General features: G+C 42.3%; 3 protein-coding genes across 7 annotated transcripts; 1 reads left to right on the plus strand and 2 right to left on the minus strand.

The window, feature by feature from the left end:
- Window positions 1–1,629: 1,629 nt before the first annotated feature.
- On the minus strand, window positions 1,630–8,506 carry map1lc3cl (microtubule-associated protein 1 light chain 3 gamma, like). Of its 3 annotated transcripts, none has more exons than XM_063876532.1 (5): window positions 8,467–8,506; window positions 3,029–3,221; window positions 2,887–2,942; window positions 2,672–2,778; window positions 1,630–2,455 (listed from the first exon to the last, which is right to left on the minus strand). In XM_063876532.1, the coding sequence occupies exons 2-5, from the start codon at window positions 3,084–3,086 to the stop codon at window positions 2,266–2,268; spliced, it is 411 nt and encodes a 136-aa protein (XP_063732602.1). In that variant the 5' UTR covers window positions 3,087–3,221; window positions 8,467–8,506; the 3' UTR covers window positions 1,630–2,265. The 3 variants fall into 3 exon arrangements, with proteins under 3 accessions (XP_063732602.1, XP_063732601.1, XP_063732600.1); XM_063876531.1 differs by lacking the exon at window positions 8,467–8,506 and adding an exon at window positions 4,866–6,160; XM_063876530.1 differs by lacking the exon at window positions 8,467–8,506 and adding an exon at window positions 3,330–6,160.
- On the plus strand, window positions 5,544–17,401 carry si:ch211-168f7.5 (uncharacterized). Of its 2 annotated transcripts, none has more exons than XM_063876526.1 (4): window positions 5,544–6,193; window positions 12,191–12,410; window positions 13,310–13,555; window positions 14,051–17,401. In XM_063876526.1, exons 1-4 carry the CDS (start codon window positions 5,927–5,929, stop codon window positions 16,558–16,560), a joined length of 3,243 nt encoding a protein of 1,080 aa, XP_063732596.1. In that variant the 5' UTR covers window positions 5,544–5,926; the 3' UTR covers window positions 16,561–17,401. The 2 variants fall into 2 exon arrangements, with proteins under 2 accessions (XP_063732596.1, XP_063732597.1); XM_063876527.1 differs by having other exon boundaries at window positions 14,105–17,401.
- Window positions 17,402–17,461: 60 nt separating this feature from the next.
- ttc9c (tetratricopeptide repeat domain 9C) lies at window positions 17,462–20,611 on the minus strand. 2 transcript variants are annotated; one of them, XM_063876529.1, is made up of 5 exons: window positions 20,477–20,585; window positions 19,695–19,779; window positions 18,953–19,291; window positions 18,512–18,694; window positions 17,462–18,053 (listed from the first exon to the last, which is right to left on the minus strand). In XM_063876529.1, the coding sequence occupies exons 3-5, from the start codon at window positions 19,287–19,289 to the stop codon at window positions 17,896–17,898; spliced, it is 678 nt and encodes a 225-aa protein (XP_063732599.1). In that variant the 5' UTR covers window positions 19,290–19,291; window positions 19,695–19,779; window positions 20,477–20,585; the 3' UTR covers window positions 17,462–17,895. The 2 variants fall into 2 exon arrangements, with proteins under 2 accessions (XP_063732599.1, XP_063732598.1); XM_063876528.1 differs by lacking the exon at window positions 19,695–19,779 and having other exon boundaries at window positions 20,477–20,611.
- Window positions 20,612–21,380: the final 769 nt, after the last annotated feature.

Genomic DNA, 21,380 nt, shown 5'->3' on the forward strand with positions numbered 1-21,380 from the left:
AATAATGAGTAAAAACTAAAACGAACAGAAGAAGTTTGTTCACGACTCCAAATCAGAGTAGATCCAGTGTACGATATATTTAAAACGAATAATTAAATTCCTTTTCTTTTGGTTTCTTTCTCTTTAAAATGCGTAATTACCGTGCACAGGCTAGGAGCAAACAGTTTCATGTGCCCCACTGACCTTCACCTACCACATGTGCCTAACCTCTTGTAAAATCTGGAATGTAGAAACAAGGCGTTTAAAAAGAAAAGGTATGAACCATTCAGTAAGATATACTCAAAATGAATCATAAAACGGCTACAAATAGGCACACAAAGACTACAAAGAGACCAACACAGCTGCAAAAGACACAACACACCACAAAGACAATAATAATTACTATGAAAACGGGAAAAACAACCACAAAACGGCTACTAAAAACTACAAATAGATTCAAAATGACTACAAAAATGGGCAACACAACCACAGACAAAAATAATTACAGAAATACCAAAACAACCACAAAGGGCTCAACAACTATAAACTCTGTTATGCTCCTTTTAGTCGAGAGGTGTTGGCTGTTTTTTCAGCCTCGATTGTCTCATAATCCCCCCGTGGCTATTTGTATAATCTTTTGGAAATGCCCGCTGCAGAGTGTTGTGATGAGGATCAGTACTGACAGCTTTTGATAGTTTACAGCCTGCCGCAGCCTCAGGGTTCCTCTTGTTCTGTTATGATTATGTATTGTCAGAGAGCTGCTTAAATGCCCACAGTGGTGTGAAGTCACTGTACGTCCCTCTGTGTTTGGATAGCTGTCTCACCCCCCCACTGTATATCTCTCCCATACACTGTTTCCTTTTTCCTGTCTTCCTATGTTAGCACGTCACTATCTTCCCCTTCCACCTCATTTTTCCCATCTCTTCTTCCACATGTTTACAGTGAGCAGCTTTTCCCTGTTTTTCTGTTCTTTGTTTTTCATTTGTATTCCCGCAACTCCCCCGAAATCTTTCTTTTACCCCCCTCTCTCCCTCTCTCTGGGGTTTGGGTCAGTTCTACATCTATAAATACACCCCCCCCCCCCCTCTGACACACTAACCCCTGCAGAAAGTTGACCGTTTCAGGCTTATGTAACACTGTAATGTGGAGGTAGTGCTGTTTCTCGGACACAGGTGAGGAATGAGGCACCTGTGTGTGTGTGTGTGTGTGTGTGTGTGTGTGTGTGTGTGTGTGTGTGTGTGTGTGTGTGTGTGTGTGTGTGTGTGTGTGTGTGTGTGTGTGTGTGTGTGTGTGTGTGTGTGTGTGTGTGTGTACAGTAAATCTGGACAGAAGTGCACAGTGAACTCCTGAAGGATAACGCACAACTGTGATAAATGCAGTGGAGCCTTTATCACTCTAAAGCCCTCTGGTTATGAAACGATGTCTTTTTTGATGCTTTCATTTAACATAAAGGATTAACCTTTTTCTCTGTGGTCTAAAAATATCTGAAAACCGCTGAAGTTCCATGAAATGACCAAAACACATCTGGATTGCAAACTAAAAACACAGCTGTCACCTAAAGATTTAACTATTTTAAATCTTTTTTAGAGTAAATAAAAACAGCACATACAACAAAAAATACCTCTTAGTTAAAAATCACAAGTCAATAAATTAAAAGGTCATGGATTTATTTTTTGTCATACAGACAGCTGGATACAGAGCGAATCAGAGCAGCATTCGGTTTTCATCCGTGTTTTCATTGAGTGCCTCACAGTTTCACAGTTTTAAGGGAAGTAGGAAAACGAAGAGACAGTCAGAGAAAGAGGAGGAGGAAGGAGGACATAAGTGCTTAAAAAGGAGTTTGATTACCAGCATGACATTGAACCCATTAGTGTAGAGTAGAGAAGGTGGTGGTTTTACTCTGAACTGGCATTACAGCTATGTGACAACTAGTTTGCAATGTCATGTCTGGAGGTAACTGAGGATGGGGATGTTGACCAATGTGGGTTTAAAACTGACACAAAACATCACATTTCTTTAACAGAGATGATCACAACTGTAGTGACTTGACAATCAAACAATCAATGTTTTAAACATCAGTGTGAGAATGCAGTTGTAGTTAGCTGTTGTGGCAGGTTTTAAAAAAAAGAAGTGATTTCTGGGTTTAAAAGTCCAGTTTCATGAGGTAGGCTGATATGCAGTTTAGGGCCAAAATACTGGAAACAGTCTGGCCTTGGCTCTTTTTATCACCCAGTACTGCTATGTGGTGTCACCAGCATCAACTCAGTTTATTTATGTGCTTCAGGCTCAGCAAGGCGAGCTGGTGGCAGGTTGAGGTGCTCCAAACATGTCCTGCGAGGCATAGGTGATGTAGAGGAAGCCGTCGGTGTCACAGTAGTGGGTATAAACCTCCCCCATGCTGGAGGACATGCAGGACATGCTCTTCTCTGCCACCAGGAGGAACAGAGCCTGTGTGGATTCCAGGGAAATCTTATTCCTGAAATTTAGACAGTTAGAGAGAAATGGATGAAGAAAACAACAACAGGAGAGGCAGGCGGAGAACAATGACAAATCTGACAGGTCGTAGGAGAAAGTGGAGAGAAGGGAGGGTTGGATTGAAAATAAAAATGCTAGAAAACTAAAGCTGTAGGAAGAGCAGCGAGCAGGAAAAGTCGGTTTATTCTACAAGCACACAGTGGAACAAATCAGTTACCTGAGCAGGCAGAGGAACTGACCCAAGGTGAGCTCGAAAGGAACCAGGAACTTTGTTTTGTCCATCAGGGGGAGATTCTTTTCACGGACGTAACGCTCAACAATAACCTGAACCAAAAAACACATGAAAGAGTTCAATTTGTGTGCCTTTACATGCAATGTCATGCAAAGCTTTAGTGATTAAATGAATTAGGATTGCATGGAGAACAAACTCACAGGTAATTTGTTGGGGAATTTGGACCGAATGCTGCATACTTCATCTTTTCTTGTTTCTTAAAAAGAATAGGTGCATTAATTTATAGACATATTCCACTTCAGCCTTGTGAGGTTTAAATCCAAGTAACAAATTGAGACTCACCCAGGCATTTCCTTTGCTTGAAGGGCATCAATTCCATGGATTTCTCAAAAGGTGCCATTTTTTCTTAGTTGCGTAGGGAGGTTTGCAGAGACCAGCGGTGAAGGTGGAGGCAGCGCAAAGGTCTTTCCCAGGCTGACGGTGATGTCCCCTCGGGTGGAAGCTAGCAAACCCCAATGAGCTGCTCACAAAGCTACTGTTTTATAGGAGAAGGAGCAGGGAGGAGTTGAAAATGTGACACTAACAAACAAAGACACACTCCTCGTGCTGGTGGGCTGCAGATCACACATACTGGTTATCTCACCGGGCATTCTCACATGTACTGGTGATATTGGGTCCATAATCACACAGAGGGGTACAAACATGAAGGCAGCAGTGTAATGAGGGCAAGTGAAGAGCATAAACAGCACATGACATTAATTATTCAGACGAACACAGAGTCCAGAGGAACCCGGTGCCACTTTCATCAAGAGATCTGATTGCTCTCAATTCTACTCTGACCTCACTGTCTGATAGCCATGCCGGGCCACATCACATTTGTTTTACTATTGTTTCAGCAGTCTGAGACCAATGATCAATAGTAACACTGACAGAAGTAATGGTGAGGATTTGGAGGTTTTAAATCGCTTACAAGCGCGTCCTAACAATTAGATGAGAATATATTTAAGTTTTTCTGGTATGCATTTTCTTGTTTTTGTGTTCTAAGTTGATATACCATTAAATAATTTCTCTTATTATACTATCATTTATTTTCATGCATTTTTCCAGAGCACCTATAATACTTTGGGTCTGACAGTAAGGGGGCCTTAACTAAATAAATCAATTCAAGTATTTTACTTAAGTGCAATTTTCTGCTACTTTTGACTTTAACCTTTACTAATATTTGCAGGAAAACAATATTTTGCTTTTACTCTCCAGCATTTATTTATTAACATTTGTATCTTTGCAGGTTCAGATTAATAAGAAAATATAATCAACACAAAATTCTGAATGTCCAATCTGATGTGATATGACAGATTAAGATCAAACATAATTGAAACTTTATGTTAATACTGTTATACTTTTAATAAAGTTAAGGTTTAAATCCTCCCTTTAACTTGATACAGATTATTTTTACACTGTGTTTTCTTAAGTAATACCAGAATACTTATTCCATCTTCAGTGGTCAATCACTTTCTGCTGATAAATATCATGATCCAAGGCTTTAGATACCTTATGGACATTGAGACATTGAGTCTACTGAGCTAAAATTGGTTTAAAGTTTGAGATAAAAAATATAACCGCTGTTTTAATAGTATTTATTATATATAGATTGAATGTAGTTATAAATAGAGTGAGACTTTTAGAGTTGGTGTCTCACTGTGCTTCCTGGTTTCTCTTTCTAAAACTAATATGAAACACTATTTTAAACAGTTGCCAATAAAAATATATCCACAGTTTAAAATAGTTAATTTTAATTTTTACTTCATGAAATATATAATCTTTAGTTTTTGCTGAAACTGTTATAGAGAGATGTTGATTCAACTTCGTGTTTATTTTGGAAGCTGCAGTTTCTGCTGCTGTTTAATTATACCTGCATTATACTGATGGTTTCTAATACTTTGATTTATACATACCAGAGACTGGATGTACTTAAAGTTGAACTAAAAACATTCTGAACCACCAACCTGTGGAAACATAATGTAATGCTGTGTTGTGGTTGAAGATTACCCTCTGCTGGTTGAATGTGGCACTGAGCAAAGTACACTGCACCCGTCAAACATACAGAAAAAAAGATATATAGTTGGCTTAATAAAGTTTGCATCCACCACAATAACAGAAAGGGAGAAGAACTACTTACTGCCTGTGTGTCGGTGTCACTGATGGTGGGTCTATTAGATTGTACTAATTTGTTTTAACATAGCTTCATTTCTGACTGTACACAATTTGACCACAATTAACATACTTTAACATTTAACATTAACATTACATATACTTATTTTTAATTGATAATATTAGATTTGTGTTGCAAAAAGGCCTATTTTACAAAAAAAATGGAAATGAAATAAATAATGATTAAAATGAAAGGGCAAACAATACGACCTAGAAACGAGCATATGAGATTAAATAAATGTCACGAGTTTCAATATAAATTGGATTAAATCATTACATCTTGTAGGTCATATGTTCAAGTTAATTGGGTCCTACTTTAAGCCTCAGCATTGTCACAGATGACCGTCCTAAAACCATTGTTAATTGTATAATTACTTATGTGTCTAAGAGAGAAACGCTTGATGCTCCATAGCATGCTGAGGTCACTTTTTAACCCATATGGGAACACTGTGGGAATGTGAGTATTTGTCCCCTCTGGCATCCTGTACAGTTGAGTTGGACACTCGGGGGGATTTTTCCGTGCGTCCATTCGAAAAACTTCCCCGGCCAATGGGTGGGCAGCTCCGGTGCAGCGGCTCCTCCTCCCCGCTGCTCCCACATGTAACGTTATCTCCCTCCGTCTGTTGCATTGTCTCATTGGGATGCAGCGTACTGGAGCACCATGGTGACTCCACTCCACCCGGAGGGTTTAAGTGACATTTAAAAACAAAAGGATCGTGTCAACAGGAAATGAGAACAGGTCTCGTTGATGTTCCCTCCGTATACCGGTGGAATCATTCATTCCGGTTTTGTGCCAGTCAGCAGGACTGCCTGACGCTGTGGGCTGCATGGCACGTTAGAGATGGTCATTATATTTTCTTTATCGCGGTCATTTTAGGGACTGCTATGTTGCTATCGCTCGTCCTGACCCGTGTTGCTCTACCTGGAGCTTCACCGTAGTGCCCACTCATTCTTCTTATCCATTGCACGGAGACTGAGCGGTGGTCAGCGGTGCGCCCCGGTTTCGCCTTCCCGTGCACCCCTGCGAGGATGGCCGGCCGCCGCAGCTGCGTGAACTCGCTCTGGTCGGGCACCGAGCGTGTCCGCATCGGGGAGCGACTCAAAGCGACGCTGGCCGGTGTGCTTGAGCTGGAACTGCTCAGGTGCAAACACCTGGAGATGGTGGATGCTGCTCTGGGGGATCCGGTGTCTGCTGCCTCCAACGCCGAAGAGCGACCAGCGGAGGAAGGGAGCAGACCTCCGGAGAGCACCGCCTCGGAAGCCGAGCATGGCTCTACGACATCCCGCAGGCAACAGGTCAGTCAGTGCGTCTGTCACGGTGCTCTACATGACGAGATTATTAAATATGAATGCGGGGATGATGGTGATCTGCCAACAAGCCAGTCCCTCTGCGGCTCAGTAGACAGATTTTATCGCTGCCTGGTGGTGCATGCCTGTGCCAAGTGTTGTGCACCCAACTGATTGAGATGGTGCCAGGGACCATCCATGCATGCAAGCCTGGTCATTTTCCACCGCAGCAGTGTGTGACTGTCACATGGAGCAAATGTCATTGAGGTCAGGGCACAGACCAGCTTCTGTCTGGCTCCCTCAAGGTTAGAAACAGTATGTGATGGGAGACTGGCGTTAAATGCAGATCTAAGTATCAAACTACAAGCCAGCAACCAGACACCACTGCAGTTTTTTGGTTCATCAGCTGTAAAGGTCACTTTGGCACCCAGTTTGCATTCAAATCCGAATCTAAAATGAAGGTAGACTCCATCACTTTCTGTCCTGGGCTGCGGGCTGTACATGCAGTTCTGGTCTTTTATGGTGAGATCCTGAATGCTCCAGTGTATTGACAGAGACGATAGGATGGTGATCTCTTCACCAACACCCTCATATAAAGTAACCGCTTTCCAACGTAGTCCTGAAATGCATACCACAGGTCTTTTTGTGTTGAGACATGAAGAATGTGGGTTGACATGTAATACAGGAGGACGGGATGTAAGTGGGTCCCATCCTGGAGGCCAGATACTGACTGAGGCTGTCTGTGGTCTGGTCCCTTATAAGTGAACATGAACTATATTAAAACCTGTTAAATCCCCAAGATGGGTAATCAGTGGAAAAAGGTGACTGAGAGGGCAGCCAATAGGATGTTCTGGTTAGAAATGGGAGCTGAATAAATTATCTAAAAGGGGCATTGGCAGGAAATCCTGAATCTTGAGCTGACAAAATCATTCAACTGGAGGACTTATTTAAAAGAGGAATAATCATTCAAGTTATTTTTCAGGCAGAAATGACAAGAGTTCAGAGCTATGAGTTCTTAAACCCGGAGAACTGGGATCCTCTTCTGTGAAGTATGTTTTGGACTGTAGGCTGGACCAGACAAGGAGCCTGATAATGTCACCTTGGGCACTGGGAAACTATCGATAATAGTTATTTTTTGACCATGTTTTGATCAATTATATACAAATTAATCCTAAAATGTATCATTAGTTTAAGCTTTAGGAAATTAGCTGCCTTTCCATGTGCTATGACCTTTTTCATTTTAACTTAAGGCACCAATTTTACAAATAACTAACCTTACACCTTACTACCTTATAGGCAACCTTTTTTATGAGCTCGTTGAGACCAAATATCATCAAAAAAAATGATAGACTAATTCGCTGTATTGTACAGGGAGTGTGTCATGCGCATGTTAATCAGTCTGTCATGGATTATATTTAGATCATTTCCAGATTTGACAAAGCTGCTACGTGACAGGTCAGTGTTGTGTTTAGGGTCTGCTGGTGTCAAATCATTGGCTTCATAAATAACATTCTATTGTTATTCGGAGAAAGTGACAAACACTTGTTTTTGGTTACTTTGCACACATTCTTTGTGTTTTTGAATGAGCTGTATAAGTCAGCAGCTAGCAGCACATTAATACATGTTGTCCCTAAATCAGGCCACAGCTTAGGTCACCTTTTGCAGAATGGTGTGTTAATGTTGCAAAATGATATTACATCATATCAGGCCGCTCTGAAGGAATGAAGTTGATATTATAAAATCAGTTTTATCTGAGCAGGGACAGAAATGGCATTCCCATCTGAGGGCATCTGCAGGGAAGTGTGGTTCATAATGTTCTGCCTTCCTCGCCGCCCACCTCCCAACATCTCCTCTGTGGCTCCCCCTGTGGAGCTGAGATATCCTGCAGAGAGGCCGAGCAGCTTTGCTCATTCTCACATCTGAAGGGAGCTGCCAGTGTAGCAGAGCAGGCTGGCACTCTGCCCTCCGCCCAGCCCGACCTCCGCCAACACAAACACAACATTTGCATAAGTGCAGACAAATAGTTGTTTCTGTTGTTTCAAAAGTGAGCACATCTACTTTAAAGTGGGCAGCAGCGGGAGAGAAAACTATGAAGTTAAAGTAGATGTTTATTTACTACCATGAAGGTGGAAAAGTGATGCTTACGCTTAATGTTTTATCGCTAAAGACATTATATTAATTTTACCTGAAAGGAATTGCTTATTGCTGTGAAAAACACAGCTATAAGCATATGTTTTTATAAAAATATAACCATTTAGTAAGACGAGGATTAGATGACTCACCACATTATGCGCTGTACTCCAACAGCAGCTTTGTTCTGTTTTTTTTTTCATTTGGGAATTAAACTCTCGAAATGTGGTTCACCTTTTCTCTCTCTAAAAGCAGAGCGAGGGCAGGAGATGGACTGTGCAAATCCATATCTGGCATGCCTGGATTATAGCTCTATGGTGTCATCTATGATGGAGAAATACATTTTAGAAGGATATCTTTCTCACTGTGAGCTCTGGCTTTTGTGATGGACACAGTTTTTAACAGAAGTTATAACGCCTAAAAACAAAACTTCTACATTGTTTTCAGGAAGAAAAGAATATTTTTCAATATCAAAGATATTCTGTGTGTGGAATGCAATCTATTTTTGTAAATAGATGCAGTTCTATTTTTAAAATAAAGTTTTCTGCATGTATTGTAAAAACTAGACTAGACATTTTTAGTTTTCAGCAACCCTCTCGCCTTCAGATTGGGTGTCAAGGCTGAATTTTGAAAAACTGTTTTCTGTTCAAAAATAAAGTCCTCCTTGCTGTAGATATCACATCCAGGACAGGCGTGGACGAAGCAATGATTGTGCTGCAGACCTTACTAATAATATACAGCAGCAATCAGTCGATTAATCAATGGACAGAAAATGAATCAGCTTCTTAATTGTGAAAATGTGCGGCTTTTTCTTGTTAACACTAAAGGGAGCTGTATATCTCTGGGTGTTGGGCTGTTGGCTGGTAACACGAAAGCATTAGATAACATTTCCTTGGTTATTTTTCACCCTTGTGAAGCTGTTTAATAAAACAAATGAATAATAGAGATACTCAGCAGATGAATTGATTAATAAAGGTAACTGTTGGTTGCAGCAATGATTTGCATTATGTGTGTGTTTGCATTCTCATTGAAGCCAGCCTTTCTTGAAATAAGGTTTAGTATTGGGAAGCATCATCTTACATGGAGAGCCATTACCCTGACTTGTGGAGTGAGACAGCTTTTGTCTCTTGGTTCTTGCCTCGGGATCCCTCTGAAGTCACTGAAAAAACCTCCTCTGTAACACTGATACTTTCATATGCAATGAAAGATTCACCTGAGCGCTTCAGAAAAGCAGGAGCGTATCACTCCTCTTGGCTGGTGGAGATGGAGATGCACAGCGTGGGCTGCCTTTTACATTTCAATACCACATTAATAATGCATGTAACAATCAACACAGCGCCGTGTATAACAAGCACACACTTCTCACCACGCACTCACTCCTGTCTGACCAAATCATCTGGCCTCAACTCAAACCGCTGCCATTCCTCCCGCTGTAATGACATAATGCACTCATTAACAGGAGGTGGGTTGCTTGTGCAGCTGCGATCGCTGTAGCATTATTGTCCAATCGACCTATGCATTTTCCTGATATATTTCCAGAGGGGCTGTGCTGCTCCCTAACATGAAGCAAGATCATGTTTCAGACCCCCACCCATTTGTCAGTCAGCCTCCTATGATTTGATCATGCAATGGTCTCTGTGTAACGTTATACCCCATGTGCAATGCATTATATTGTTAGGCGATAATATGGAGGAGATGAAGGACATTTTTTTAGATATAACGGACCTTTTTAAAGGGTTAGGTTGTGTCTTTAAATAGACAGAAAAAAGTTACAGCTTTACAAGTGGAGAATGTTAAACACATGTTCTTTTTTATTGGAGTAAAGAATTGGCAATGAGTGGGATTTGTGACAACAGTGCATACATGCCAGTAAGAGTTGCAGCAAGACTGGGTAGTGAGTGTTGAGGCTGAGGATGAGTTAAATATTTGTCCAGGCCTGTTGTGCTGTTGTGGTTCTGTGTGGGAGGAGAAGCGAGCAAGAGTTGCAGAGCGAGCAGCTGTAGCTATGGTGAGCACGGGGTGACTGGCTCGAAGAAAATTACAGAAGTGGGAGGGTGGGGGGGATTACTTGTCAAGGGGAGTGTGGGGGAGGTTGGGGTCCTTCAAGATGCCCTTCTCTCTCACCCGGCAACCGCTCGCCCCCTCCCCACCTCACCCTTCCTCCAACGCCTTTACTCACTCAGTGACTCACCCTCATTTCTCAGTTTCTGTCTCTTATTCTGGTCCCTCTCTTTTCTTTCCTTTTTTTGGTCACCCACTCAGCCTCCAATTACTTTAGATTCACTGAAAAATAAAATTCAGGGGACAGTTTGAGCTGCTAATCTCACACAGGAAGAGAGGAGATAAGCTGAGGACAGGCCAAAGTCTGTAACTCCTTCTCTCACCTCTTTTCTTCCTTCCCTCTTTACTCCTCACTCAATCCCCCTTCCCTTCTGCCGATCCGGCTGCTCTTTGTTACGTCATCTGTCTTCTCTCTTTTATCTTCTGAAGCCCCCCCCCCCTCTCCTCTCCTGTCACCCCGGCAGTGAGTCACTACCTGTATTGTTTCCTCAGGAACAAGAGGATTGATCAGTGCCACTCACAGTGTTTCTGTTGTCCGGGCTCCATCAGTCTAATGCAGGGGCTCCTCTTGGCTGCCTTCCTGGAGGGGTTGGGGATTTGGAGCATAATTGGAGGCAGGGGGTTTCTCCACCAAGCATTTACTAATCTAGGAAATGGAGTGATTGTTATTTTTGCTGTTGTATGTGTGTGAGTGTGTGTGTGTGGGGCCTCATTCCTGGCTGTTCCGGTAAGCGTGTGATGTCATGGAGCGTGTCTGGTAAATGATATCATGGATGTTCAACCCTACATGTATTTTCACACCAGTCTAATTGTGCCTCTACTCTCACTAAGACGTGCAGTGCCAGTACCGAGGGAGTTGTGTATTTAAAGCAGTGGTCTTATCGCTTAATGGAGTAATTCACCCACAAAATCAACTTTTTTAAAATTTTGATTTTATTGTGTTCTTCTTTTTCTTAATGCTTGCTTCCCTGGTGATGAAGAATCAATAACATTTCAAAAAGTCCTGATGAGACAAAGTCAATAGGGGCCATGTTTAACAAAAGCAAAACTATATAAAAACATTGACAAACTCTTGCACAACTTGTCCACTCGTATGATGGATAACGCATTTTACCTAAACCTTACCGCTGCAAGAGTTTTTTTGATATAGTTGTGCCTCTTTTCAATGCAACTGAGAGATGTGAGGAAAACACTTTTATCCCTGGTTAGGTCATTTCATATCTCCATAATTATATTCCAAAAATAACCACATGGTGAAGTTTTTTGTTTTTTTTTAAATCCAAAGGATAATAAATTGGTGGTCTGTCTTGTGACCCCAACAAGCTACTGTGGTCCAAAACTAATACTAAATATGTGATTTAATAAGAGGTGAGAAGTACCGGTATGTGAAAACAATGCTTCTTCAATATTGCTTGTAGAAAGAAAACACAGTAAATAATTTGCATAAATATTTGTCAGTGTCATAAATAATTCAGTTGTGTGGTATGCATCTGTGGTCATAAATAGAACAAGCTTTGCTTCCCAAGTATTCTGCATGTATTATATAAACTAGAAGGTCATATGTTCGTAACTTTTTAGTATTTTCACACTCATAAATTCTTCTTAAATGATTAGATTCTTTCTATGGAGTCATATCGACTACAGTTATCATTACCTGGCCTTTTTATTCACATCAATGTTTTGTTTTCAAACAAATATGCTGTAAATGCATATAATGAAAGTTCAGTATTAAGAGACTTTTGTTTAAAGATATTGTAAGATTTAATTTGTAAATATTCCTCAGGCCTCACATGTCACCTGTTATGTTTCTCTCAGGCTCCGTCCCCCTCAGATATAGTGGTACTGCCCTGTCGGATCAGCCCTGAGTACTGTGGCAGTCATTCAGGGGACGGGACGGCCCACTCCTCATCTGGAAAGGGGACCAACTCACGCTGGTCTACTCTGTCCTGGGACGCTCCATCTGACCTGCTCTCTCCCCCGACACCAGACCCCACTGTTACGGTTCATCTGGACAGTGACTCCAGGCCTAGTTCAGGTAAACACACACACTTACACACAGCTCAGATGTCAACATTGTGTGGTTCACAGCCCTGACCTGAACAGTTTGTCACCTTCGGGTATCACTCCAGCTTACCTTGTGCAAGTCCGATTAAACATTAACCGTACTCTTTTCTTTTCTGTTTGCTTGCACTCTGACTCATTCGTTTCCCTCTCTCTCTCTCTCTCTCTCTCTCTCTCGCTGTCAGTCTTCTCAGCTTTTCTTGCTAAACTGTTCTGCACTCTAATTGTAACTGTGTTCTCTGTGTCACTACACCCAACTCAGACACTCCCCTCCCTGCTATGCACTCCTACCAACCCTGTTTTAATACTTTTCTTTCTTGTAGAGGCTATCTGAAAACAAATGAATTAATTCAACTCAAACCTTAAAAAGGAATTAGTTCAACCTTTAATTTGACCGAATATTTAATTCAAATGAAGCTATTTGTGATTTCTTTGGAGATGCTATATACGTTTTCACAGCTGTTGTGTTTTCGCTCTGCAGTATCTCCGTATAACTTATTCAAACAGTGTTAGTCAAACAGTGAATCCAGCGCTGTGACTCCTTTCTCCTGGAATTTATAAAGTTTGTGTTTCTCTAGGTGGTGTCTTTGTTTAACCAGTCTAACTTTACCTTACTTATTACCCATTTAGCTTTTATATTAAAAGCTACAGAAAACATTTCCTTCCCTAGGAAAAATGGACAGTAAATTAAATCAAACATTATTGCAGTAAAATATGTGATCAGGCTGCAGCTTATCAAAGTAAAAATAATCCATAAGTAAGATAATTAATCATGGGCAGAATATTACGTCACAATGTCAGGAGTGCAAATTGTCACATGGTTATTTGTAAAATAACTACGCATACTGAATTTATTTTCCTCACTTTGTAAAGGTTTCTATTCAGTGAGTGGGAGCTCTCTCTCGGACTCTTGCTACTCTGTGTCAAGCGATGCAGCTCAGGGGGCATCAGCGCCTGGGGCCCGACCCCTGAAGCTGTGGGAGCAGGTTCCTCTGTCTGCTGACAACACAGACCCCCTGTGGGCAGATGTGGCGGTGCAGCAACAGCAGCAACAGCAGCAGCCTGCACTGCAGGGCAGCCAGGAAGACGCTGAACCAACAGAAAGGTCAACAGCTTTGGGTGAGATGGTGCAGACAATTGATCCATGTCATGTAAATGTATCTGTGTAAATATGAATGTACAGCAGTCAGCTGAAGCGGGCTCAAAAAGGTCAACAGAAGACCGTTAAAAGCAGTGCTCTCGTCATTTACATCTGTGATGCTCATATGTTTGCAATATAACAGAAAACGCAGAAATAAGGATCATGTTGATAATACACATATCATAATTTCATGTGAGCATTTGCTTGTCCTTTTTTTTTTAGACATTAGCGTAATTGTACATTTTGTACAGCTCTTTCTCCACCTCCCTAAACTTAGGCACAGTAAAGCATATTTCTTTTCTTTGACAAATGTTTTAAAGATATCATGATATCAATATAGTCAATTATTTAAGCCCCAGAAATAGTATAGTAAAAATCAGATATTGTGACAGCCGTAATGTGTAACTGATTTGGATTGATGATTTAAGATCATAAAATCAAACCTGAAATTCTTCTTTTCTTCTCACTTACAGTCCAAAATGATATTGAAGTTACTGGTCTGAGTTTTCTCTCTGACCTCTGCTCAGGACTCGGTGACTCCCTTGTTTCTTCCCTCCTTCGACTTCTTGACTCCACCTCCTCCTCCTCGTCCTCCTCCTCCTCATCCCCCCATCTCCAGCCAAACACCCAGTTGGACCCTCGTTACTGCACAGACCTAGTTTCCCGTCGGACCAAAGAGGTGTACCCCTACCCCAGCCCACTGCACGCCGTCGCCCTCCAGAGCCCCATTTTCACCTCACAGAGCCAGGAGCCATCAGCCTCTCTGAGCCCTGAGGGACTCAATCTAGATGACCCACAGGAGTCCAGCAGTGACCCCCCTCTGCCCCTCCAACCCGCTGCCTCTCTCACTCAGCTGGAACAGTACATCTCTCGACTGGCTCGCCAGTACCACAGTCGGGTCACCTGCTCCACCTCCGATCTCACTTCAGCTACAATCCCTGGTGAGGTCAGAGGCCTTTCTACCCCTGGCAAAAGACATGGATCCACTCAGTCCCTCTTTGCCTTTGAGAGCCGCAGCACCTCCTCCACCAACATCACTCCCTGTAAGTCTCTGCTGGGAAACTCTGCCAGAATCAGCCTCAGCACCACTGGGAAAAAAGCCACTAGGAATTCAATAAACCTGGGTAACCTCCCCTCTGCCACTGGAGAGGACTTGAACATAAATCTGCATCTTAACCTCAACTTGAATCTGACTCCCGGTTTGAGTTCTAGCCGGGTGGACAATCCCAATGGCAGCTGTGGAGCTTTAAGAAGCGACTCTGCATCGGCACCCACAGCCTCTGCCGCATCGCTCTCCTCCGCCACACCCACCCCAGCACTTAGGACCCGCCCTCGCATTTCAACATGCCCGAGTAGCCTGAGCCATCGTAGTTCTCTGGAGGTCACTTCAGGGTCTGGACCCAGTCCTGGGTTTGGGTCATCTGCCTTCTGCCGCTCATTAGACTGGAGCAGCTGCGCCCCGCCTGAGCCTCCACCCTCAGTATTTGGTTCTGGATCGGCTCCTGGATCTCAGCGCAGCAGCATGATCCAAGAGGCCAGCTCCAGTCCCATGATAAGTGAGGACTCCCCCATGGTGGGCGAGATCTCCCGCCTCTCCGGCCTCTCAAGGTCAGTTGTGGTGGGACTGATGGAACAAGGTGTGGAGCTGGACATCGACTGCTTCCAGACAGACACCGCAGGCGAGGTGCGGAGTCACAGTAAAACTCACCTGACACCCACGGCCAAGACAGATCAGTCACATGATTACACCAGACTGAGCGACGCAAATCCACAGAGACCAATTCAGCTGTCTCTCAGTGTCACCCATTCTCCGCAGTCCCAGTGCAGCCTCACCCCTCCTCTCTCCCACAGCAGCAGCCCCATACACCCTTATCAGTCCATCCATATCCCCTCTCCTCACTACTCCTCTCACTGCCACTACCAGCAGATCCCTTCTCCATCCGACCTCCCTTCATCCACAGCCTCCTCCCCTGCCTCCCGCCCCACCACTAGGGGCCGCTCCCCTCCCCGGCCTCTCCAGCCGTCCCCTCTGGGCGGCACCCCGCTCTCAGTTTTCCGAAGGGATGCGCCCTTCCAGTGCTCCCTGCCTCGCACGATTATGAGGAGCTCTCCATTGGAGCAAGGAGGTATCCATCCGAGAGGGGGATCACTTCGGCAGAGTGCAGGTGGAAATGGTGGGTTGAAGAGGGTTGAGGGGGAAGGGCTTTACAGTGGAAAGCACACCTCGCACAAGTTGATCCGGGCAGCCACAGTAAGCAGCTACGCCAAGAGAGAGGACTACAGCTTGGCTTGGGCTGAGGAGCAGGCGAGGGAGCAGCCAGCAGCCCAGACACCCAGGAGGACATCCAACAAACTGTGGAGGGGCTTCGAGGGACGCCTTCGGGGAAAAGAGTCCGAAAACGAAAAGGAAGAGATGGACAGAGCCGAGTACGGCTATGGGTGGAGGAGCAACAGTGTTGGAAGCTGGCGGAGGGAGGGACGAAGGGTGAAGGCTCCATCCAGTAGTAACGACAAGAGGCCGAAAGTTGAGCACTCACCGATGTTCTCGAAGAAGAGGGGGAAGGAGGAAGGGGAGAGACGCAGCACCAGCCTCAGGCTTTCCAGGAGGGCTTTATTCAGGAGCGAGTCCCAAGGTTTGCTGGTGTCTCGTAACCACGGCGAGGAGCCAACAAAGCGGGCACACTGGGTCTCCTCGTTAGACGTGGGGCAAGGGGGCCTCAGCAAACACGAAGGCGTGAGGCTGCTGAGAGCGAAGGAGGAAGACAAACGACTGTCATCCACTGCCAGCCTCTTTAACCTCTCTCGCTCTCAGAGCCTCGAAGGCAGCTGCCACTCCCTCTCCCCTTTCTCTTCTCCTTCCTTCTCTCCATCCCCGCCCTCCAGGATGCCCTTGCAGCGCTCTCGGTCACTCAAGGACTTGGGGAGGAGAGTGTTTGGCTCCATGAGGTCGCTGAGTCTCAAACGAAAGCCATCCAAGAAGTGACACTTGTAAAATAAATAACCATCACAGTGAACTTATCTGTGGTTAGTATTATAATTCATGTAAAAGGATGTGCCATCATTATGAAGTTTCAAAGACTTACGATTGATTAGACACTGGTTCAATAACACTGACCATTATAAATATATGGAAGTTCCTCTCAGGCACAGTCTGTTGGAAAGTGCTAACTGTTGAGTATAGCTCATGTCATTTATCATAGTAATGTTTTTGAACATTTCTAAAGACACATTGTATAGCCTGCCAAAAAAACTACCAGATGTCTTTTCAAATTTCTCCAAATATGTTCGAAATGCTTGTTTTTCAAAGAGGAATTTCAGTCAAAAATATATATATATTTAGGGGTGTATTATTCTTTTAAGGAGCTGCAAATAACTCTCAACTTTAAAATGTTGTGTTGGTTTAAGTGGATTTTTTTTTAACAATTCATAATTCACCATCTCAACAGCCACCTGTTCTAGGCTGGAGTAGCCCAATATAAACATATTGAGTGTAAAGTAATAATGTTGGCTATAAGCAGAATCCTCCTGTGACCATGAGTATGAATGTGTAAGTTTACAGTCCCATTCTGCATGCTGCTCCGTGACTTGTTCAGTGATAACAGCTATTGTGAGAATGTGATATTCCTCTTTGTTTTTGGGCAACAGTGCCTCTGAAGTACAATCATATTGGCCAGATAATGACCAAAACCAAGCAAATACTCTTTAACTCGATATTGTGCTCAGGATTTTCAAATGAATATTGAATGAATATAAATATTGATGAAGTTATTTGAGTCAGAATGTGGCTTCTCATGGCTTACGTTTAATAAAAGAAACATAACAAAGCTTGTCTTTGACCTGTATTACCTACATTATATAAACAATCAAATGAGTTTGAGACATCAGAGCTTGGATGATATTTATACAAAAATATTTTACTGTAAATCTGACAAAATCAACATTCACAGCACTGACCAGACAACTGCAATCTTGAAGGCATAATCTGAATTGTTAGTGCATGATGAGTCTCACTTTAGTTTTCAGAGGCATTTGTGAAAAATCCCAAATTTAAATACAGCTTTGCCTCCGAGTTGCTAGGAAACTAACTTTTCCTAACTCTCCTTTTCTATTTTCAGCAGCGACATCTTTAGTTTCCTCACTGAACACGTTCAAGTAGAATTACCCTTTACTTCACTATGCTCAGCTCATTAACACCTAAAGGAGACACAGTAACATCATTCAACACGAGTTAACATCCTTTGTTTGTTTGTGATCAGTTGGGGTTGAACACAGTCTTTGTCAGTGTGAGGCTTCAAAAAGCTTTTTTAAGCTGGCCGACTCAAACTCCTCCACCGGCTCCGTTAGTTTGGTTTATCCCTTCTCCAGAGCTGCTCTTCAGGCTGGGGGAAAACATGCCTCGGTACATTGCTTTCTCTTTTTGCAACTCTTGATTCAATTTCTCCTCAGCCCTCTGCAGCTGTTTCCTCACATTGGCATCTGAGACAGAAAAATGAAGACGTTTTTTATTGTTGAAAGGCACACTTTTCTTTATCACAGAGGTGAAGGCTTGACTTTTTAATATATTTTTAAAGAATATATCCAAGAATGTTGTGATGAAGCCAAATGTCCTACAGAGGAAATATCATGACACACACTTGACCTCCATGCCAAATGTTAGCCTCCTATGGCAAAACTGTGGCTATAAATATTGATCTTCTGAAAAGAGCTGCCACATTCTTGCTTTCATCAAAGAAAAAGGTTAAATGACTCGTGAATCTTTCCATGAAATAGGAATAAAGAGTGCAACTTGTTTTTGCAAGCTCTGATTTATGAAAGCTTCAATATGTTATCTTAAGTTCTTATACAGGACGTTAGTGATTTTTTGATGTGCAGGTCGACATATTTGGTCACCTTAACAGAATCTAGATACCCAGTTGTGATGTTTCTTTTCTTACCATTAGGCTGCTCTCGAGAGGCCTGGGTGAGATACTGTTTGGCAGTCTGTGCATCTCCCATCTCCATTGTGGCTACTCCTGCCCTGTACAGAGCTTTGACATCACCTGGGCGCCACTTCAGCACCCGCAGGCTGTAGTCTCTCACACGAGAATAGTCAACACTTTGTTTCTGCAGCAAACAGGCTGAAAGAGATATATTTATACAGGCAATCAATGAAAAAGCTCTCTCCTAAAGGAAGTCGACTCTTTGGCGCATCACTAAAATGCAGAGGGAATTTAAAAGAAATTAAATGATTATTACCTCACCATGAAAGACTACTTGACTAAGTAATTTCTAGATTTGTTTTTTAAAGAGCTACTACTTGAATTGATTTGAACGGTTACATAAAATTTTTTCCAGCCTTGGATTTTGCTTAACTCAAGATATAAAAGATGAAGTACCAGCTAAATTATTGTAGCAGTCCACTTGTGTGTTTCTTAAAGAAGCTTCCTGTTCAGGTTCGAGAGGAGGGATCTCAGGTCCAAACCCTTTCACTGACGCCATCACATCAGAGTCGAGACCTCTGAGGACCAGCAGTGCTCGGTGATAACGCCCGATGGCTGAGCGAATGTTCTTCTGCCTGTAGAAAGCATTCCCCTCTGTTTTCATTTTGGCGGCATCCTCAAGCAAAGTCCAGACCGGCTTTGCAGGAGTCTGTTTGTGTTGAGAAATGATTGGTTCTGATGCCGCTGCTGCTTCCTGCACATCCATACTCTCATCTTCCCCTCCAGCCTCCATTTCTGCAATGGACATATTTAGCTGTTGAATAAGTAAATTAGCAGCCTACTATTTTTACACATCAAACTCAAAAAGTAAAAGTAAATCTGATCCAGGACAATAACACAATTTATCTACAGAATCAGTTCTATACTGTAGGTACTCCCATTTAAAATGTTGAATCTGAAAGACATAGTTAACTGTTTTCAGCCATTTACCCAAGCTTAAAGGAGAGGTGTGGGGTCATGGTTAGGGATAAGACAATATAGGATTGTTTTCATGATAAACAATCACTAGAAGTTGATTGAGGTGGATTAAAATGATCGCAACGATAGTGAAAAGAAGTAACTTGAAAAAAAACAGTTTAGCTTGTTATCATGGTAAAGAAGAGGGGAAAAAATACATAATGAGAAAGAACAGACTCACAATTTTCCTATTTATATTTATTTAGGGGAACGTTATGATTATCCTTGATTTATGCAGGAAGACCCTTCATCTCGTTAGCTTTTCCCTGTTCATTAAAAAGAAGGCAATAACAATATAGATGTTAACAACATGTAAGGTAAAGTGATTCCAGTATGTTTAATGCCATTGAAGGGATTGGATTTAACAGTATAAGTTGGACATCATTTTCAGAGCTTTAATTATACTTTGGTGATTTTCATTGTAATGTCGCAAATCTCAATTATTTTAGCATGGATATTTGTGGAAGTTTCCATGTCGTACCATGCCTATCGGTGCATCCCATTTTTGTACTAACGTCATTCCCACGGTGCTAAGCGGCTGTCAACCTGCCTCGGGTATTTTTCTAACTGAATAATATAACATTTTCGTAGATATGCTGATTGTACTATTCGTGTAATACCTCTGATAACATGCTTATACATGACATAACCAGCCCGCGTTGGGGACAGTTAAACGCTGCATTATATTTTAATTACTGACACTTGCTAAGCTAACTTTGCTACTTTCTTCCGTTGCTAAGAAACGTTAGCTAAACGGAACATTTGGAACGGACTTCAACGACGTTCTCTAACGTTTTAGCACACCGTTAACGGTTTGTAGCTACAGCTAACGAGCTAGCAAAGTTACCATGCCAACTAAACCTGATCACACACTAGCTAAGCTAACGCTTATTCAGTTCAATGCGGGATGTCTGCACAGTTGAACCAGTTGCTTCATTTAATATTGGTGGAATATTTGCTCACCTCACAAGCCACTAAGAGGACAATTAACGCACAGCTACTTCTTGTAGTTGACAACCATCCTGCTGCTGTAGAGGCGCTTCCTTGTATTCTTAAGAAGTGGTCAAAACTTCAATTTCTTTAAACGTTACTGCCACAGCAAGGCCGAACCAGGAATTACCATTACTTACACACTTAAACAATATATTTATTTATTTCGTGCAGAGGTGGGAAAAGCATTTAAATATTGCATTAAAGATAAGAACAAGTACCAGAGTGTAGGATACTCTGTTACAAGTAGAAGTCCTGCAATCAAAATGTGACTCAAGTAAAAGTAGAAAGGTATTGGCATCAAAATAAAGTACCAACAGTAAAAGTACTCATTATGCAGATTGGCTCATTTCAGAACCATATCATATGTTTCGATTATAATTAGTAATGCGTTAGTGTGTTGTCGAAGGTGGTAAAGGTGCAGCTAGTTTGAATTACTTTGTATACTGCAGGATAGGTGTTGATTATATTTCACATCATTAATCCAAATCTGTAATTTAAATAAAGGTATTCAATTAGTGTGGTGGAGTAAAAATACACAATTTACCTTTGAATTGTAGTGGAGTAGAAGTAAAAAGTAGCAACACATTTAAATACTCAAGTCAATTACAAGTCCCTCAAAGTTGTAGTACAAGTACGGTCCTTGAGTAAATGTGCTTATTTACTTGAGATCACTGTTAAATGTGTGATACTTTCTCTTCCCTTGGGTTATACACTATGAACAAAGATATAAATGTTGAACACATCTAACTTGAAAACCTTATGTTAAGTTGGACAACGTTTACATTTCTATATGCGGATGTGTACACCACTCAATCAGACATAGGTCTAATACTAAAACAATTTTTTTATTAACCACATTGAATGTTTGACAAGG

The sequence above is a fragment of the Eleginops maclovinus genome, chromosome 23, assembly GCF_036324505.1.
Source record: "Eleginops maclovinus isolate JMC-PN-2008 ecotype Puerto Natales chromosome 23, JC_Emac_rtc_rv5, whole genome shotgun sequence".
Lineage (NCBI taxonomy): Eukaryota > Metazoa > Chordata > Actinopteri > Perciformes > Eleginopidae > Eleginops > Eleginops maclovinus.

What these genes read in the sequence shown, in the direction of transcription:
- map1lc3cl (XM_063876532.1), bottom strand. Translation starts at nt 3,086, where the DNA reads ATGGCACCTTTTGAGAAATCCATGGAATTGATGCCCTTCAAGCAAAGG. An exon ending in CAAGCAAAGGAAATGCCTGG is followed by an intron (nt 2,943 to 3,028) that starts GTGAGTCTCAAT and finishes ATTCTTTTTAAG; the next exon opens with AAACAAGAAAAGATGAAGTA. An exon ending in CAGTTCCTCTGCCTGCTCAG is followed by an intron (nt 2,456 to 2,671) that starts GTAACTGATTTG and finishes TCTAAATTTCAG; the next exon opens with GAATAAGATTTCCCTGGAAT.
- si:ch211-168f7.5 (XM_063876526.1), top strand. Translation starts at nt 5,927, where the DNA reads ATGGCCGGCCGCCGCAGCTGCGTGAACTCGCTCTGGTCGGGCACCGAG. An exon ending in CGACATCCCGCAGGCAACAG is followed by an intron (nt 6,194 to 12,190) that starts GTCAGTCAGTGC and finishes TGTTTCTCTCAG; the next exon opens with GCTCCGTCCCCCTCAGATAT. An exon ending in AGAAAGGTCAACAGCTTTGG is followed by an intron (nt 13,556 to 14,050) that starts GTGAGATGGTGC and finishes TCTCACTTACAG; the next exon opens with TCCAAAATGATATTGAAGTT.
- ttc9c (XM_063876528.1), bottom strand. Translation starts at nt 19,289, where the DNA reads ATGGAGGCTGGAGGGGAAGATGAGAGTATGGATGTGCAGGAAGCAGCA. An exon ending in CTGCTACAATAATTTAGCTG is followed by an intron (nt 18,695 to 18,952) that starts GTACTTCATCTT and finishes TATCTCTTTCAG; the next exon opens with CCTGTTTGCTGCAGAAACAA. An exon ending in CTCTCGAGAGCAGCCTAATG is followed by an intron (nt 18,054 to 18,511) that starts GTAAGAAAAGAA and finishes TTTCTGTCTCAG; the next exon opens with ATGCCAATGTGAGGAAACAG.